Here is a 13,329-nt window from a genome sequence, read left to right on the forward strand (position 1 = left end):
CTTGCAGTGAGACGCAGGGGGGCTGCTTTCGGTACCCTGTTCTTAGACCCCTGAAGAAGTCTCAGAAGGCCAGATGTTGGTGGGAGAGGCTGTGCCAAGCATACCTTCCAAAAGAGCCTTCAGGAGGGAAAGCTTGCATCTTTGGGGGTGCCAGGAAGGAAGAGGGGGGGCTGCAGCATGCTTAGGGGGGGGCATATTCAGTTAGCTATTTGGTATTTTCGTGTGAAATCCTTGGAAAAGACCTTGATACTGGGAAAGATTAAGGGCAGGAGGAGAATAGGGCGACAGAGGATGAGTTGGTTGGGTAGCATCACCGACTTTATGGACATAAGTTTAAACAAACTCTGGGAAACAGTGACGGACAGGGAAGCCTGGCGTGCTGCAGTCCGTGGGGTCACCAAGAGTCAGGCACGACTAAGCGACTGAACAGCAACATTTGCTAACTCAAACTGGGATATATGTGGCAGTTAAAAGGTCTGTTCCTTCCCTTGTTAAAAGTAAGGATCACAGAAGTGTTGACCATTCGGTTTTCATCCTCACCCTCTGCTGCTTCAGGCAAGCAACGGACAGTGGTACCAAATGAATGACTCCTCGGTCCACGCCAGCAACATCAAGGTGGTTCTGAACCAGCAGGCCTACGTCCTCTTCTACCTGCGGTGACTGACTCCCCACCACCCCCCCGTCCCCCAGAGCCCGCACCTCCACTCTCGCCCTGACGGGCCTCCCTGGCCTTTTCCTGCGTGAAAGTAACTGAGAAATCTGAAGGACAGAAGAGCTGTCTCCGGCCGGTTAGGGATAATAGAGCACAGCCACCAGGAAGGACGCTTAGCCCACGTCCGCCTGGCTGCTGAGTCAGAGCCAGAGCCCGAGGGAAGGTCAGACTGAGCGCGGTCCATCTGCCCCACATGGAGGTGACTCGGCCCGTAAATGGGAAGGCCGTCTGGCATTTTACGTTATTGCCCTCGAATAGCTGCGTTCCATCTGGTTATTGGCTCGTCCCACCCCGTCCTCTTCTGGGGGAGTGGTCGTGGTGGGCAGGGAAGTGGGCTGTCAGAGGGTGGAGGCCTCAGGAGGCACTTCCCGGGACTGATGGTCACCACCTGGAGGATCAGCACGAGGCGAAGGGCGACGTTCTGCTGCTTCGGGACTCTCAGTTGATAAACTGAGAGTCTGGTTTTGGAGGCGCTCTCGTGTAATTTGCTCTCTGCTCATATTGAGCGGAATCCAGAGCCATGTAGTAAGTTCTCGTGGTCTGCCTTTGCTCGGTCCCCACCATTTTTTGGGGGGGCCGTGCCACTTGGCCTGAGGGACTCAGTTCCCAGACCAGGGATTGAACCCAGGCCATGGCTGTGAAAGCCTGGAATCTTAACCACTGGGCTGCCAGGGAACTCCCTACTTGCCCCCCCCATGAAATTGTAACCTTGACTTTGACATTCTGATTCCTTCTCTCGCTCACTTTGGGTCAAACCTCTGCAGCTTCAGTAAGGCAGTCCCTGCCTCCTTCTGTCCCTTTGACAGGATTCCAGGCTCTAAGAAGAGTCCCGAGGGCTCCATCTCCAGGATGGCCTCCTCCCTTTCCAGCCGCCCCAGCGTGGTTCCGGATCATGTCCGGAAGAATGTCAGCAACGGGACCACGGCCTCTCCAATGACCGGAAAGGTACTTGTTTAAGAGGATCGATGTAAACCCTGCTGTTCTTGCCGCCTGTGCCTCTTGGGGTATCATGGAGCACCGCCCCTCACCTCTGCACACCAGGGGGCTTAGCCCAGCTGAAGGAGAGCGCAGACGGCGGTCCTGCCGTGTTCCGTGTTCTTTCTGAAGCGGGTTGCAGGGCTGATGCTGGTGAGGAAGAGGGAGCAGTGAATAGAAAACGCGACTCCGCAGACCAAGACTTAGCTCCCATGCCTTACACAAGTGCAATGACAGGTCCCCCAAGCACACCTTGAGCACCTGGGAAAAAATACTTCATCCCCACACTTTAATACTGAAAATGTGAGTAGATTGTACCAGGGTATAACTGTCGCAGTTTTACTGTGGTTGTGTTAAGAGAACATCCTTTCTTTTGAGGAATACTTGCTGTATATGGAGGTAAAAGGACGTCTTGTCTAAAATTCATTCAGATGGTTAGAAAAATATATATGTACATATGCCTATGTTGATATGCATATGCAGGGAGAGAGAGCCAGAAACTTAATGTGGTAAGTTAAGGAATATCCCTTGAAGGCTCTTTTGTATGTATGGGAAATTTCCTACTAAGAAAAAGTTAAACTCAGTTTTATTACCAAGATAAATAGCAATTTCCTTTATTACAACATAATTCGTAATTCAAAGCTAGAACAACCATTTCTATTGACTGCTTCTGTGATCCCAGTCTGAAGATCAAATCAAACTCAGACTGTCAACGGCCTCCACAGCCTGCAGGGTTTTTAGTCTTTTACAAAAATCTGTTTCCCCACCAACGTTGAAGAAAACAGAAGCTGAAATAGAAGCATTAGAATTGACACAGCAGTGATGAGCTATGACCCATTTGCAGGGGTGATGGTCACTCTGGCCAGAGCAGGAAAGCCTCAGTCACAGCTCAGAGGAACAGCGAGGGGCGCAGGGGTGCCTGAGGGTGAGCATGGGTAACCCTGGGTTAGGCTGGGTTAGCAAGGCTACTCCACTGACAGTGTGTGTTTTCATTACGAAAGCAACTTTCCCAAATACATTGCAGTTGCCCAGAAGTCATTTTACTTTAAATAACATTGTATGGTCCCAGGTACTTAAACGCTCGACAGTTGAACAGGTTGAGCAGCACAGTGGGAAGGTGTGTTCCCTTTAGGAGGAAAATTAATAAAGAGATAATGACCCCAGTGACTTCAAGTCACTCTGTGGCCTGTGCAGAGGATATGGGTGCTTAATGATTCAAAGTAGTATCACTTTAGCAAACTTCCTGGGAAAACCTCATTGCTGGTAAGAGGATAGTAAATTCAGTGTGGCAATATGCATCCTAACTTATGAAAATATTAATAGTCTAGTCACTCTATTTCTAAAAAAGTGAGTATGGAGTACTAAATACAGGAGAAGATTCAGTTTTTTGATTTTTCATCGACAAGTAGTTACTAACCATAGGACCTTGACCTATTGGGAGGGGGAGGTGACCGGTCACGGTGAGTAGCCCCGGTGCAGGCCTTGGGGAGCGTTTCAGGGTGTGGGTGGTATAGACCCGGGTGTAATGGTGCTACAGAGAAGGATGGGCATTTAGCACCCAGCTGGTCGTTTCAGGGCTACCTGGAGCCAGTCTAGTTTATAAGCTCTTCACACAGTGAGCTGTCTGCTGCTGCTAAGTCGCTTCAGTCGTGTCTGACTCTGTGCGACCCCATAGACGGCAGCCCACCAGACTCCCCTGTCCCTGGGATTCTCTAGGCTAGAACACTGGAGTGGGTTGCCATTTCCTTCTCCAGTGCGTGAAAGTGGAAAGTGAAAGTGAAGTCACTCAGTCGTGTCCGACTCTTAGCGACCCCATGGACTGCAGCCCACCAGGCTCCTCCATCCATGGGATTCTCCAGGCAAGAGTACTGGAGTGGGTTGCCATCGCCTTCTCCGAGCTGTCTGCTAGTCAAATGTTAAGACCATTGTTGAGGGCCTGAGTATTTAAGTGATGGGGCACATGGTTGAAACTGAGGCGCCCCGTGTCGGCAGAGAAGCCCACGGGGAGGGCACTAGCATATCAGTCAAGGGTTAGGCTTAGGTGATGGCACTTGGTAAATTTTTTCCCTTTATACTGTTTTTGTATTTCTCAAATCCTAATGAAAACATCCTGCTTTCATAGTTGGGATGCTTATGGAGATGCACTCATCTGTGCCGAACTCGGGAATTGCTGAAAAGAAGCAGCGACGTCTGTATCATATGCCCATGTCAGTAATTTGGAGTGGTTCCTCCAGAGCTCCCTCCTGCTGCCTCCTCGTAGGAGCCGGCCCTGCTCCCTCTGGCTTTGACCACATCCTCTGCTTTGCTCCTCTCTTAGAGACCAGACCCTGTGACAGTGAAGAAGCCGCAGACCCCGGAAGAACTTGGAGTGCCCATTGCCAGGAACGGCTCTGTGTCGGGCCTGAAGTCTCCGAATGGATATGCTCCTCCCAAGCCCCCCCTGGGGTCCCCTTCCCCCAAAGTCTGCAAAACACCTACGCATGCGCCAGCCATTCTGGATGAGCCTGGAAAGAAAGTCAAGAAACCGGCCTCCCTACAGCACTTCTCCCCTCCGCCCAGCGCCAGCGCACCAGGAGGCAGCAGGAATGAGGGTCGCAGGCCAGGCTCCTGGGACGGTCGGGCCTCTGTCTCTACCTCACTCCGGGCCCCAGCTGCGGGGACCCCCAACGGGCTTGGGCCCCAGGCGGGCGATGAGGGCCCCACCCCTGAGAGGGGGGGCTCCAGCCCCGAGCACCCCACCAGCAGGCCCCCCCAGGCCCCCCGGAGCGGAGCCACCCGCCTCGGAGATTCTCAGGGAACCCACTCCGCCACTGCCGGCCCCACCAAGGTGCTGCCGGCCCAACAGGACGCCGAGCCGGAGAAGGCCAAGTGCCCCATCCTGAGCGGCGCCAGCCCTGAGCCGGCCAACGCCATGTCTCCTCCTCCGGCCAAAAAGCTGGCCCTCTCTGCCAAGAAGGTGAGTGTGTGGGCAGCTTGACCCCGAAGGGTGTTGGCAGGAGCCAGGAAGTGGGGTTGCTCTTAGCTTTGGGGAGGGCGGTGGGACAACGGCTGAGGGCATCCCCCAGCATTGGAGGGTTGTCCTGGCCCAGGCCAGGGCAGCAGCAGTGTGATCAGATGAGGCTGGGGGCCGATGGGCCTCCATCTCTGTGGACAGACGTCCTAAGGGAGCCTCAGGGATGGGCCCAGGCCGGGAGCTCAGCACGGGGGACACAGGCTGGCCGGCATCTCTGTGTGCAGCCTGACTCGCTGTGATGTAATTGTACTGAAGTTTTTGTTTAAACTTCCTTCCTTTTTTCCTTTTTGTTTCTAACCAAAAACACTTCTGATTCTTCTTCTATCATGCCCCCCCACCCCTCACGCTCCCTTTTTTTGTTCTCCTTCTGTCCTCTCATCCTCCCTTCTGGGCTCTTTTTTGTTTTCTTTTCTTTTCTTTTTTTTAAATTTTATTTTTATTTTCTTCCTCACTCACGGCAACCTTTTTTAGACCACCAAGTTTTTATTTATGTCAATAACTGCAGGCCAGCACCCTGCGGAGGGCAACCGGCAATGACCTCCGTCCACCTGCCCTCTCTCCATCCTCCGACCTCACCTACCCCCGGAAACCCACTCACCCCGTCGTCGCCACCCCCTGGCCTGTCCATGCGATGCGGTAAGCAGGGCAGCCGCCCCTCCCCGTGGGGCCAGCGCAGAGGTCTGCCCGGTGTCCCCTCTCTCCTCCTGCCCGAGGGGCTTCTGCGGGGCACAGGCAGCTTGGTGTCTGCGGTCCTGGCCTTTTTTGACTCTGTCTTCATCTCCCATCTGTCTGCTACGTGCTCTTGGTGATGGGTGTGCTGTGAACTGATCTGCCTAGGGATCCCCAGCACCGAGACAGGACCCCAAAGTGGAAGGCCGGGGTTGCAGGGGTGGTGGGTGTTTGGACAGACGCCGTGTGAGCTCCGAGTCCTGAGCAGGTTGTATCTCCTAGCAGCGCTCTGGGGCTTATCTTGGGGCAAGGTGGGGTCTGTTGCCCTGGCCCTCAGGGCATTCCCAGTGGGCTCCAGGGGCCACTGCAGCAGACGTGGCTCCCTGGGGCTTTTCAGCATCCTGGGTAGATGCCCCTCCAGAGGCCTGTGCTGTCGCCTCCCAGCCCGCTCTGCACAGGGACGCTTGAGTCCCTTCAGATGTCAAGGGCAGAAGGCCCAGAGTTACTGATAAATGGCTGTCTGAGGAGTGAGAGACTCTTAAGGCCTTTGACAGCTGTGGAAGGAGAGAGGAAAGAAGGAAGACGAGGCAAAGCCATGAGGTGGTTTGGATGGGTTCAGCATTTACCTGGCACCATCATGCCCTCCCTGCCCCACTCATTCAAGGCCCTGCACTCGGGGGCCTGCTGTTCCCTTCCCCCAGCCCCCCTCCTCCTACTCTCACTGCTGGCACAGGGGTTTTGCACTTGGAAAGTCCTTAAATGTTCACAACATATATTTGGTATTTTTTTTTGTCTTTCTTTGATGTACAACTTTTTTTTTTATTCCAAAAAATGCAGAGTAACGTGACATAGTAATGCAATTTGTGTGACCATCAGAGTTTGTTCTGATTTAGACAGCGAAGAGACAGTTCTGTTTAATTAATAACCTTTGGAGGTGGGCATTATTGTCATTCATTCACAGATGAGAAAATTGTGGCTCAGGGTGGAAAACTGACTTTTCCATGGGTGTGTGCATAGTTGACAGAAGGGTTTCCCAGATGGCTCAGCGGTGAAGAGTCGGCCTGCCTATAGGGGACCTGGGTTTGATCCCTGGGTCAGGAAGATCCCCTGGAGAAGGAAGTGCCAGTCCACTCCAGTATGCTGGCCTGGGAAACCCCATGGACAGAGGAATCTGGCGGGCTACAGTCCATGGGATCGCAGAAGAGTCGGACGTGACTTAGCCACTAAACACACACAGACACACAAGTTAGCGATACACACATTTGACAGGAAGGAGAGCCAAGAGTCTTGCCTCTCCAGTCCTGCCCCTTGCTTGTCTTGGTGTATAGCTGGCTGGAAAGTCTGTCTCCCTGATCTTCATAAACCCCAGGTTTCAGAGGAAAATCCTAGGAAGGTAATAGCAAAAGATAGATAGTCTTATATCTGCCTTTCTTGTAAGACTCGGCTGCCTGTGCTCAGACACGTGATGCTTGTGGAGGCTGGACATTTATTGCTTGCTTTCCTCTGAACACATTTGTATGGAAAGTTTAAAGCACTGGAGTTTGTAAAAGTACCTTGGACTCCCTGGTGACAGGAAACTGAGATATGTAGTGATTTTTATGGACTTTGATCTTGAGGTTTAAATTTGCTTGTTAGCCTGTGTTTTCTAACTTCTCTGAAACGTACATATCTGAGGTTTACAGGGGGAAATCATTGAAAATCCTTTCTTGAGAGGGAAGGGGCCGAGGGAGGCAGGGCAGGAGAACTCAGGCTGTCCTAACTGCCCACCTCTCCCTACAGGACTGTCTCACCTGCTCCCAGACCCTCCAGCCATCTGAAGCCCCTCTTCGGCCCCTGTCCCCCATCACTGTCCAGCAGCCCCCAACTTCTCGGGACTTCAGACCCACAGAGCTGCTCGCCCACCTCTGCACCCCTGCCTCAGGTCAATGGGGCCTTCCGGGCCCCCCCATACCAGCTGCCAGAGGCCAGCGAGCCCCCCCAGAGCCTTGGTAAAAAGAGGAAGAAGACTCGCGTGAAAGGGGGGGACTGTGTCTCGGAGACCTACACGGCCTTGGCAGCCCCACCCGGGAAGAGGAGGAAGAGGAAGAGGAAGCACACGGGGGACGTGGATGCCACCCCCTCACAGGACGAGCGGACACCGGGGCTGCCCTGGAGCTCTGGACGCAGGAAGGAGGGCCAGGCGGAGCCACTGGCAGACAGATCGGAGGAAGAGGGCAGACAGCAGCCGGAGAGTGGCCAGCGCCTGGAGAACAGCTGGCCCATGAGATGCATGACCAATGGCCCCCACGTGAGCAGCAGGAAGAGGAGGAGAAAGGGACCAGAGAGCTGTGACGGAGAAGACTGCCTACCCGGGGACCCACCTTGGCATGGGTGAGAGCGAGGAGCCAGGGGCCCTGCACCTCCACTCACTCACACACAGTCTGCTCCGGGTGGGTGCGGTCTGGAAATACAGGCGCCTGGACCTCTGGGATGTGACCATGTTGTCCCGGGGTTTGGCGAGTGGAGGCATGTCCTGGATCTGGCCAGTACCATGTGTGCTGGGAGGTCACGTGACCCGGGCTGGCCTGGACTGGGGTCCTATTGTCCAGTTTGTAGGACTTGCCTCAGTGAGGATTAAAAATGCGCTCATGTGCTTTCCTGGGCTGTGGCTCTGTCCTGGTCGGGTTTGGGTGGTGTCTCCCGGGGCTCTTCTGCAGGGCTGGGCACAAACCAGCAGCGTGCTCGAGGTGTCTGGGCTTCGGTTTGCTCGGAGCTGACTGTCTACTCTGACTTCCCAGGAGCTGCGCACCCTCGGACATTGTCCAGGCAGAGACCGTTGCAACATCACCGAGGAAAAAGAAAAAGAAAAAAAAGAAGCAAGAGCCACGACAAGAAGTAGAAGAGAAGGAGCCCGAGGGCCAGAGGGGCCCCGCTGTCCCGGGGCGCAGGCCCCTGCCAGCTGTGAATGGCCAGGCTCCCAGGGGCCCCACAGGTGTGCATGGGGTGGGGAGGGCGCTTAGGGTAGGAGCCAGCCTGCCGTGTGTGTCCAGAGGCAGGTGCGGTTCACTGGGGAGCCCTCTGTCCTGGTGTGAGCCGTCTGCCCACTGGGCCTCCTCACGTGGCTGATCGTTCAGCCGGATCTACCCCACAGGAGAACGGAACACATGTAAACGTCAGCATGTTCTGTGAGCCCAGCGTTTCTTCTGATTCAGGGCTTTTCCCTTCTGGACCTTCCCACTGGAGTGACTCCTGGGCTGCCCAGCCTGGTGGTGTCCTTTGCCACTTGAACCTGGAGCATTGAGTTCGGAAGCTCACTTCCCTCTGCCTCTCTCAGTTGTGAGCCTGTCTGACGCTCATGCGGCCTCTTGCATTTGGGGCTCCGTGTGCTGTGGGTCTGCCTAGGCTGACCACCCCCCACCCCCCGACCAAGTTGAGCACCCCACCAAGCAGCTCATTCATGTTTTGTCTTCTCTCTGTCTTTCTGGCTAGTGGGACTCACTGGGCTCTCCTGGTGGAGTGTGTCTGTTACACGAGGGAGGAGAAGGTCCTCAGCTCCTCCGGAAGGGGCCCAGATCTCAGGGCATCAGCTGTTGTGTTAGTTCTTTGGGGGCACACTGGTCTCTGGGGATTGACCTGGAGTTTGTATTGGACTCCCGAGAAATGCAGCCATGAATGAACATGGAGTTTTGATAATTCCATTTCAAAGCACTAACTGCTAGGCAGTGAGGACTGGCTGCGGCAGGCGGCCAAAGCATAATTGGAGAAAAGGCGGCAGAGAGTGGCTGCCACCAGACCACTACATGGCTTTGTGAGCCCACTGGCCAAGCCGGGAGTGCCGGGGCTGCAGGGAGACCCAGTGCCCCGCGTGCCCGCTCACAGTCCCAAAATTGGGACGGGCGTTGGTGGCTCAGAATTGGCTAGAGCTACAGTTGGCCATGGCTCTGCGTTACCACCAGGCCCAAGCTGTGCTGAGGAGCAGCCAGTGGGGCAGGTGGGAACAGCCTGGGGGTGGACAGTGGACGCTCTCCTGCTCAGAGCACTGAGCCTGAAGGACACAAGGTCACTGCCAAGTTGGAGGCCCGGAGAGACGAGGTGAGGCTTGTGTTCAGGACGGCGAGTCCGTTCAGGCGGTTGGAGTTGGTTGAGGGGCAGGGAAGAGGCCAAGGCCAGCTCAGATGTCATCTCTAGAGCCATGGTGAGGGGCAGTCAGTACTGTCTGTGCAGATGTCCTTTCTTGCTGGCCAGGCTCTCTGAGGACAGGGCTGGCAGACGGGAGCTGCCCCACCAAGCTGCGGTGGCGGTGGTGGCGGTGGAGAGAGGTGCCTCGTCCCTCCAGTTCCCTCCGCTCCATGTTTCTGCCAGTTCCCTACAGGCGAGGAAGAGAAATCATTAACTCTCTTGCCGCAGGCAGGCAGAAAGAGCTCGCTTTTACACATTCTTTCAGTAATTTGTGATTAGTAAGTTTTGCAGTGCTGTTGTAAATAAAAGGTGTGTGATCATTTTCTCGGTGATTTAAATGTATGTAAATTGTTCCTCTGAATGCAGGGCTGGGACCGGCTCCACTTGCATCTTGGGACAGAGAGAGAGAATCCGATGTGGTCCAAGAATTGCTCAAATATTCATCTGATAAAGCTTATGGGAGAAAAGGTACTGTTTTTGAGACCTGACTTCTGTTTTTCTGCGATTGGCTTACATAGCAGATAAAGAGGCCTGAAGCGGGCCTGCTATGTTGAGCCTTGTGCACAGAGATCGCTTGGCTCTGAAGACAGGAAAGGAAGCCATTGCATGCAGGTCAAGAACCCTGCAGTTGGGTTTAGTCTGTGGAAGAATCCAGAGCAGCTTCCCCCTGGGGTCTGGGAGCGGGGAGAGGGCGAGTGCGTGTCTCGGGGCGGGGGTGGCTGTGGACGGAAAGGCTCGTCGGCTCGCGTGCTGTATGTTCTCATTTAGAACATTATTTTTCTAATTTGGACTTGGAGAACACGAGGCCTTTGTCTCTCAAATGAGAGCAGGGGTTTGTAAAAACTAAACTTTGAGGCTTGGTGGTAGAGCTAACAGTGTTTGCTCGTGTGACAGAATCATTGACTGTCCTGCAAACCAGAGACCACACTGTCCCTCTTCCTCTTCCTTCTGTGTGTCCATTTTCACCAGAAGGCAACACTCAGAAATGGTGAATCATTAGGAGCAGAGCAGCCTCGTATATAAACTTCACTCTTGAAGTAAGTCGCCAGGGCAGCTGGGAGCCCACCCAGGTCCTGACGCACATGTCTGCCTTGCAGTTTTGACGTGGGACGGCGAGGTGTCGGCCGTGAGTCAGGACGCCGTTCAGGACAGCAGGCTGGCTCGCACGGCCAGGGTCATTGACGACTGGGACGAAGAGTTCGACCGAGGGAAGGTGTGATGCGTGGTGGCGCCTGGCAGGGGGGACTTGGGTTTTCGGGGCGGTTTGAAGTGGCCGAGGGCGAGGCTGGAGCCTGGCTGCCTGGGAGCCACGTGGCCGGGTGCAGGGTCTCCGTCCCCCAGTTGCTCGTGCTCCGCCGTCAGTGAAGTTGGGGTCGTGGGGACACCTCCCGAGGGCCACGTGGAGGACAAATCTGTTCAGGTCACACGTTGAGACTCGAGCTGGCATGCAGTAAGCACTCGGAAGGAGCCACCAGGACCTGGGGGAGGCCTTTGTGGGAATTGTGACGCTGTGATTCTTGACATAGGAGAAGAAATTGAAAAAATTCAAGAGAGAGAAGAAAAGAAACTTCAACGCCTTCCAGAAACTTCAGAGTAGACGGAATTTTTGGTCTGTGACTCATCCAGCTAAGGCTTCCAGTCTGAGCTATCGCCGCTGAATGTGCTGCCGTCAAGGTAGGTCCGTTTGTGTGCATGTTGGCGGCGGGGGTGGGGCGCGTGTACGTGCGTGTGTGGAGTGTGGTGTGTGTGCTCTGTACCTGGGCTCCCTCTCTGTCACGTGTCAGGCCTGTGGGGGACACACACTTCAGGGATGGCGGTGGGACCCTCAGGGTCTCGTCTCTCTCCATCAAGAACCACATTCTCTGCCCCCACAGCCTCCAGAGACACGGCATCCCTCCCCACGGATGGTCTGTCTGGACTGAAGAGCCGCTTGCTGTGGACTCGCTGGCCTGTCGGTGGGGGGACGGCCCGCAGAGGCCCTGGGCTTCTGCCCCGGTGAACACGACGTGCACTGTGACAGGCCGCGTGGTGGCACGTGGAGCAGGGGAGGCACGGTGACTGGGAAGCGGGGCAGGGCCAGCGCCCCTGGGTGCTGGCCAGCAGTGTCCAGCCTGCCCGCAGGGGAGGCCAGGGAGGTCGCGGCTCAGCCTTCCAGGGTGACCTCGAGCTCCGGAGGTGACAGCGTGCAGCTGGTTGCCCTTCTCCACAGACCGTGCGGCTCCCACTTCTTCCCACGGGGGCTCTGTATGCCTTACCAGCCCACCCTCGGAAAGTTAGCGCCCCAGGCTGGCCCCACGCTGCAGCCTCTCGCTTCTTTTGGAGTTGGGTGGCAGGGGCGGGGGGCAGTGCATCTCTCCATCTCAAGAAACTCTAGACCCCCTCTGGAGAGCGGACAGCCGAGGTGGGGTGGGCTGGGGCTCCGAGGTGGCTTTGCTGGACCTCCCCGCTCCTGCCCCCAGCCCTTGCAGCTGCAGTAACCCCGGGGTCCTTACCGAAGTGGTGTTCTTGGGGTAGATTCCTCCTTTTATTTTACTACTTGATATAAAACGTTTATTTTTGACCAGGCCTGTGGCTTCCATTAGCAATACGTCTCCTCTCCCTAATATGCAGATACCGGCTTCGTTTGCTCAGTTTCGTGAGTGCTTTTGAATTGAAGATGATTGTGTAACTGGAGATGATCACTATCCCTTTTTTTATCCCGCTCAAGCTGTGCCTGCGAACTTGTAATTTAATAAATACGGGAAATCCTCAGTGAGCTGATACTGTCCAGAAAAAAGACTAGTGTCCCATTGGTAACAGGTACAGAAGTTAAGCCTGAAGATTATCCCTTAGCACATGTCCTCTTGGGATCACTTCCTCTCCTCTTGGGATCACTTCCTGTGGGTGTGGCTCAATGTCTGGCGTGGTCCTGCGCTCCAAGGGGTCTCGGCCTGACCCCCAGTGCACTCGTCCAGCCCCTGCTTTCTTCCTCACTGAGCTTTGCCCTTTGTTCTGGGACCTGGGGGACCTAGGTGGTATCAAAAAAGCGTTAAACATTTTTTATACGGGGAGATACATTAATTTTTTCATGTGGGTTGTGGTTTTTGTTTTTCCTGGTTTTGTATTTCTCTCTTAAAAGGTGGGGAGGATAATACCCCATGGCCTGAGCTGGGGCTGCTCTGGCCCCAGCAGATGGGAACCAAGCTCTGCCTGGACTGGCCAGGGAGCCTTTTTCTGGAGGCCTGACTCCTGCATGTCAGCCACGCCTGCTCAGAACTAAGGGGCCCGCCCCAGTGCCCTGTGACTTTGTCATTTGTCATGTCAGGAGGGAAGGCAGGTGCCTCCATGGGCAGGATTTTCTTCTCCCCATCTCAAGATGTCAGCATTCATTCCTGTGTGAACTGTTTCCCTGACCATATTCTTGTCATGTTTTGTTGGAAAAAGAAAAATCTGTTGTCTGCTTGCACAAAATTTATCTCCTTTTGTTTCTCTCCCTCTTCTCCAAATCAGTCTCTTCCTTTCTCCACTATATAATTAAAACGCCTTTTTCTGAGGAAAACATATCATCCGTTTTCTCCCAGGCAGTGATGAGCACTGGCCTGACTCCACAGCGATTATCACTGTTAGGTAGGCGAGTCCTCCCCTCTCAAGGAGAAGCATCAGCCAAACTGAGAGGGAAAGGAGTGGCCCAGAATGTGAGCCCAGATCCTGGGTGCGTACACATCAAGGAAAAGAACTGAAGCTTTTAGGATGACACTTGTTGACTGAGAACGTGGGTTTAATTTAACTTTATGTTTGTGAAGGGGGCACCTCTCCTGGTGGT

At 54.6% G+C, this 13,329-nt stretch overlaps 1 protein-coding gene across 2 annotated transcripts in view; it reads left to right on the forward strand.

Annotated features, from left to right (window-relative positions):
* USP36 (ubiquitin specific peptidase 36) overlaps positions 1 to 13,329 on the forward strand; it is a 32,370-nt gene extending 19,041 nt beyond the window's left edge. For both annotated transcript variants that reach the window (XM_068979133.1, XM_068979134.1), the window contains 10 exons: positions 556 to 656; positions 1,519 to 1,657; positions 4,005 to 4,643; positions 5,206 to 5,336; positions 7,149 to 7,739; positions 8,147 to 8,340; positions 9,894 to 9,995; positions 10,625 to 10,740; positions 11,054 to 11,201; positions 11,402 to 13,329. In XM_068979133.1, coding sequence (XP_068835234.1) covers positions 556 to 656; positions 1,519 to 1,657; positions 4,005 to 4,643; positions 5,206 to 5,336; positions 7,149 to 7,739; positions 8,147 to 8,340; positions 9,894 to 9,995; positions 10,625 to 10,740; positions 11,054 to 11,185 — 2,145 coding nt within the window. In that variant the 3' untranslated portion in view covers positions 11,186 to 11,201; positions 11,402 to 13,329. The remainder of the gene's footprint in view (positions 1 to 555; positions 657 to 1,518; positions 1,658 to 4,004; positions 4,644 to 5,205; positions 5,337 to 7,148; positions 7,740 to 8,146; positions 8,341 to 9,893; positions 9,996 to 10,624; positions 10,741 to 11,053; positions 11,202 to 11,401) is intronic.

Source organism: Capricornis sumatraensis, chromosome 8 (assembly GCF_032405125.1).
Source record: "Capricornis sumatraensis isolate serow.1 chromosome 8, serow.2, whole genome shotgun sequence".
NCBI classification, from domain to species: Eukaryota; Metazoa; Chordata; class Mammalia; order Artiodactyla; family Bovidae; genus Capricornis; species Capricornis sumatraensis.